At 40.4% G+C, this 6013-nt stretch overlaps 1 protein-coding gene across 1 annotated transcript; it reads left to right on the forward strand.

Moving 5' to 3' along the window:
* The first annotated feature begins 5407 nt into the window (after positions 1–5407).
* Positions 5408–5563, forward strand: LOC126026132 (60S ribosomal protein L39-like). The gene has a single exon (XM_049785843.1). The coding sequence runs from the start codon at positions 5408–5410 to the stop codon at positions 5561–5563; it is 156 nt and encodes a 51-aa protein (XP_049641800.1).
* Positions 5564–6013: the final 450 nt, after the last annotated feature.

Raw genomic sequence — 6013 nt, forward strand, 5'->3', positions numbered from 1 at the left:
TTTTCTGCCATCAATAATTCATACGATAGAGCAGTGGTCCTCAAACTATGGCCCGCGGGCCACATATCGTATTTGTATCTGTTTTGTTTCTTCATTGCAAAATAAGATATATGCAGTGTGCATAAGAATTCGTTCATAAGTTTTGTTTTTACTATAGTCAGACCCTCCAGTGGTCTGAGGGACAGTGAACTGGCCCCCTGTTAAAAAAGTTTGAGGACCACTGTGATAGAGTAACACCTGCCACTTGCTTTTTCATACCATCCGGGCTATATAGTTTGGCTTTTATGCCTTCTGAATAGTACATTTCCCATTCAGTTCGCTGTTTAGATGACAGGCATATTTCAGTGATTCTTTTAAAATCATACAAAGTCCAAGATGAGTTATGACTCCAAAGTCTTAGTAACTCCACACTGTATGGCGATTTTGGGCCATACTCTTTACATGCTTTTTAAAACCGATCTAATTCTTCCATCTGATAGGGTACATAGTTAGAAACATTTACCCTGTGTAAAGGGGATGAGGCCGGATTAGCAAAATTACTCTGAATAGAGCTCTGAGACCGAGCATGTGGTTCATCATCTGAATCTGCTCTGTTGTGCAATTCAATTTTGTGAATAGAACGAGGCCTCCCTTCTGGAGTTAGCACTGGAGGTTGATCATTGTCTGAGTCACTACTGTCATGTGATTTGCTAGAATCAGGCTTAACTTTCCGAGTTGTTTTTCTTCCAGCAAAAAGTTCTATATTGTTGATGCTGGGGCTGGATTCATCAGCCCGCACCTTGGTCTGAGTTTTCGTCAGAAAGATTTCCTTATTATCCATACTGGTTTTAGCCTCACCATTTCTATACTTTCTATTTCCTAAATACCAGCCAATAACTATGCTCACAGTAATAATGTGAGCCAGAAATTCCACAAACTATGATGGCTGGAGACAATGCAATTTTCATTTGAAATATAGACCACAACCATCCAACTGCAGTGATTGTCCTTAGATTAAAACCATTTGGTTTTAAACAAAATGGAATAATTCACTTGTATACTAGAGAACCAATGTGTAAGCAAAAGGTGGCAGAATCCACATGACTAACCACAGAAACCATTTAATGGTCAGCAGAGGAAATTTCCAATGAAGTATTTCACTTACAGTTATTGAGGGTCCAGGTTCAGCCTGTCTGGGCGCCATTATGTTGCAAGTCAGCCCCTGAAGAGGTTGACTGATGGAGGGATGGAGGATGAGGTCTTTCCCCTCCAGCTCGGAGCACGCATCTGCCACCCCGTCCAGCCGATGGTTCTGAGGTGAAACGGTGGGTAAACAGCTCGCAGACAGTCAGGCTTGTGGAAATATTAGCTTTATTCGGTGGACAAGAATAAGTCCAAAGTCTCAGCCTTAGTTCCAGCAAAAAGCCTCTCGCCTTCCACAGACCCTTGTTTTTATCCCCCAGAATCAGGTACCACCCTAGGGTGGGGGCAGAATGCCAGGTCACACCCTAGGGTAGGACAGAATCACTGATCAGGTAGGGTCAGTAACATAATAATCCCATAAAATATTTACATACACAACACTGAGTGTGTTTTCTTCTTCCTTTAACTTCTGAGAGTCACTTGCACCCCAACTCAGGGTGTACAATTGCTTAATTTTATGGTGTTCTTTTCTGTCCCCTTTGCAGATATAATCCATATTCACTCTAGAAGTATCTCCAGGCATAGATAAAATAATAAAAAAATAAAAACCATACTCCAGCCCAAACTAAGCATGTGGCTTAGGATCTGCAGAACTGAGGTTAATAGAGGTTAGAGCAGGAGAAAAAGTGGGCAGAGTCTTATGATAAGCCATTAAGGGTGCAAAGGGTGTGCAGGTCTAGAGGCTGTGGAGAAGGGAGATTGGCATTTGAGTGGTAGATATAGTGTGGACATACTCCTTTGGAGAGGAGGAAATCTGCGCTTCTGAAGAATATACTCTTAGAAAGATGCTACATCCATAGAAAATGGTGAGGAAAAAGAGGAAGAAGAAAATAAAGGAGGAGAAGAGAAGAAGAAAGAAAAGGAAGAGAAGAAATGAGAGAAAAGGAGAAGAAGAAAAAGGAGAAGGAGGAGGAGGAGAAGAAGAAGAAGAAGGAGGAGGAGGAGGAGAGGAGGAGGAGGGGAGGAGGAGAAGAAGAAAGAAAGAAGAAAGTAAAAGAAAGAAGAAAGAAAAAGAAAGAAAGAAAAAAAGAAGAAAGAAAGAAAGAAAGAAAGAAAGAAAGAAAGAGAAAGAAAGAAAGAAAGAAAGAAAGAAAGAAAGAAAGAAAGAAAGAAAGAAAGAAAGAAAGAAAGAAAGAAAGAAAGAAAGAAAGAAAGAAAGAAAGAAAGAAAGAAAGAAAGAAAGAAAGAAAGAAGGAAGGAAGGAGAAAGAAAAAGAAAAAGAAAGAAGAGTGGAGAGAAAGTAGAAAGAATAAGACATGATCCCTCTTGTCAGAAGACTTAATGTTGGAAAGATACAGAACATTGCAAAGGCAAACACTACTCTACAGTTAAACATGAAAAGCGGTGTTATGAACACGATGTGCTTTAGGACATGTGGAACATTCAGGAACATGTTCTGTGGATGGAGAGCCTTGAAGAGCAGAAACGATTGCCCAAGGTTTCAGGAAGACTGTTCTATAGGCATCTGGGAAAATTTGACTGAACCATGAAAGAAAGCGAGAAATAAACAAGGAGGGCAGATAGGATTGGGATGAGTTATACCCCCAAAGCCTTTGGACTTGGACAATGCACGAAACAGGGACTGCCTCAGACAAGGAGTGGCATGGAGCCTTTCAAGGGGGGAATGCTGTAAATTTGAATGATTCAAGAAGGTGGCCCCTAGACTCCAGTGATGGCAAATATTTGAACTGTGCTATTCAGAAATGAGTCTTTACGACCCATGTGCTATACGACTGAAAACTCAGTTAAAAATAAATGCAGGAGAGCTGGAGATGGATAGGAGTTTGCCATGCATGGGGCGAACCCAGGTTCAATTCCTAGCATCCCAAGCCAGCCCAGATAGGAGTGCAGATCCAGGAGTAACCCCTGAGTGCTCCTAGGTGTGGGCCAAACAAACAACCAAACAAAAGAATGCAGGGAATAGGGCCGGGGAGTGCTAGGGCATTTGCCTTGCACACAGGATGAATGGTGATTCGAATCCCTGCATTCCATATTGGTCCCCCCACCATGCCTGCCAGGGGTGATTTCTAAGCTCAGAGCCAGGAGTAACCCCTGAGCATCGCTGGTGTGACCCCACAAAAAAACCCAAGCAAACAAACAAAAAGAATGCAAGGAATCAGGCTTACCAGCTAATCTTCTGCTTCACTAATGTGAGAATAGACCTCTGGTTTAAAATATAATACAAACCTGCAAACTACTTCATTCATAGTCTTGATGTTGAGTGCATATAGAAATGATGAGCTAGAGATGTATTGGGTAAAATTAAATATCATTGGATGGTGCCTGAGTAATAGAACAGCAGGCATGTTTTTGCTTGTCTTGAATCAACCTAGATTCAATCTCTGGCATCCCATAAGACCCCCTGAACTGTACCAGGAGTGATTCTTGAGTACAGAACCAGGAATAAGCCCTGAGCACCACCATGTTTGCCCCCAAAACTATATATATAATTGGAATGTTTTTCTGTACTCTCCTTGCTTGGTGAGATCCTTTACACCAAAATGAGAACCTGTGGGTCCATGTATGATTCCTTTATCTCCCCTTCTCCTGGTCCAAGCAGGTCTTTGTTTTTCCTCCCTAGAGAGACCAGCTGGGTGCCTTAAGTGAGCATCGAGTAAGAACGCCTGATCAAAGTCCCTAACACAGAAAAGCTGACCACTGTCCCCACACTCTAGGCCTTTGTAGCTAACTGAGTCCCATTAGAGTTCCTGTGGGCACTCAGGTTTCCATGGTCACTGTAACCCTGTTCTTATTGCCCAGACAGCTGCCTTCAGTGTCAGCAAAACAGGTGGACTGTCAGTGGGAGGACTGCAGCAGGGAAGGAGCATTGCCTTTGGGGCTGGAATGACAGTGTGAGAGACAAGCCAGTGTCCCTGCAAGGTAAGTTTCTGCTGAAGATGGAAGCAGATGGACTTTCACATTGAGACTGACCTGTGAGGACTCCTGAGGGATCATGAGCTGTTCATGAGCTATCTGACTAATGTCATTCTGGCACCTGGTCTCCCTTTTCTGGTGCTCTCATGAAGGGCTCCTAAGATGGATAGATGGAGGAGGGAGGGGGAGAGAGAAGAATGATAGAAAGAGGCCAAGGAAAGAGGGCTGGAGTGGGGCAGGATAATAAAAGGAAGATGGGACAGGTACAAAAAATAAATAGATATAAAAAAGAAAGAAAGAAAAAGATAGAGAAAGAAAAAAGAAAGAAGAGAGAGAAAAAGAAAGAAAAATAAAGAAGAGAGAAATAAAATAAAAATAAATAAGAAAGAAGAAAGAAAGAAGGAAGAAAGAAAGAAAGAAAGAAAGAAAGAAAGAAAGAAAGAAAGAAAGAAAGAAAGAAAGAAAAGAAAAGAAAGAAAGAAAGAAAGAAAGAAAGAAAGAAAGAAAGAAAGAAAGAAAGAAAGAAAGAAAGAAAGAAAGAAAGAAAGAAAGAAAGAAAGAAAGAAAGAAAGAAAGAAGAAAAAAGAAAAACTTAAAAAGAAAGGGAGGGAAGGAGGAGAGAAAAAGATAAGGAAGAACAAGTTTATTGTACAATTCCTCCTCTGTAGTAGAGATGGCAAGACAAGCAAATCATAAACAGAAAAAGCAATGAATAACAAATTCTATGCTCAAATTGGAGCATAGACGTAAATGAAAAGTATATAATTCTAGAGCCAGGAAGACAGCTGTAGTCCATGCTATGCTAAGGGGATGCCCAAGTTCTGTCCCTAGAATTGAAATCCTGAAATACCTGATTGATCAAACACCAAACTGGAATTGGATCCTGAGCACTTCTGGATGTGGCTCAAAAATAAGTAAAAAAGCAAACAAATATAATCCCTAGTTTGCTCTTCAAGACCAAGTTCTCTCTAAATATGTATCTCACTTGCTTGTCTGTATTTCCCTGATGATTTCCATTCTGGAGAAGCCCATGTTCCCTCTTGTACACATTTCCTCTCTTTTTCTCCTCTTACTAAACTAGTTTTGTTCAATAAAAACTACCTTGCTTTAAAACAGCAGCAACAAAACCCAATATAGTTCCTGGATTATAATATAATACCAAGTAAAGGAGGGAATGGGTGGAGTGAATTATGAAGTGAACTGGAAGTAAGGACATTGATGGAGGGTCTTGGATGCTTTGGCAGTAACGAGGTGAGACAATTGAGTAAACAAAACCATAGCATTAACATTATTATAGCTTTCTCTTCTTTTCTCTGCCATCGTTGCTGTGCGTACGTGGCTGCTCCTCACCATGTCTCCCCACAAGCCTTTCAGGATCAAGCAGTTTCTGGCCAAGAAACAAACACAGAATCAGCCCATTTCTCAATGGATTTGGATGAAAACTGGTAATAAGATCAGGTACAACTCCAAGAGGCAGCACTGGAGAAAAATGAACCTGAGTCTGTAAGGAATCCCATGAGGCATGCACATGATGCTGATAGGCTGCTAGTATCTTGCACATACAGCAGAGAGAAATGGACCTTGAATGATGGAATTATGTTGGTGTAATTGGAGAATATTTTATTTATCTTCTGGCATCTGTACATGGTTGACAACTTAGTAATAAATCATCTGCAAGGCCCTGAAAAAACATTATTATAAATATGTGGCCTGAACTATAATAACTAATTTGAATACAAACCTATAAAACTCTTTAGAGATAATGGGTTATCTAAGGTTATAACAGGTTATAACTGTGTAACAGTTAAAATTTTAAAACTCTAAGAGCTAACAAGATAGAATTTATGTGGCCTGAGGTAGGATGATGTATTTTTCAAATCAAAGTCCAGAATATATTCTATGAAAAAAAATGTTAAACTACATTTCATAAAAATTAAAACTTCTCTGTGGAAGACAT

Source organism: Suncus etruscus, chromosome 13 (genome assembly GCF_024139225.1).
Source record: "Suncus etruscus isolate mSunEtr1 chromosome 13, mSunEtr1.pri.cur, whole genome shotgun sequence".
Taxonomy (NCBI): domain Eukaryota; kingdom Metazoa; phylum Chordata; class Mammalia; order Eulipotyphla; family Soricidae; genus Suncus; species Suncus etruscus.

Coding starts and splice junctions, on each gene's coding strand:
- LOC126026132 (XM_049785843.1), top strand. CDS start 5,408: ATGTCTCCCCACAAGCCTTTCAGGATCAAGCAGTTTCTGGCCAAGAAA.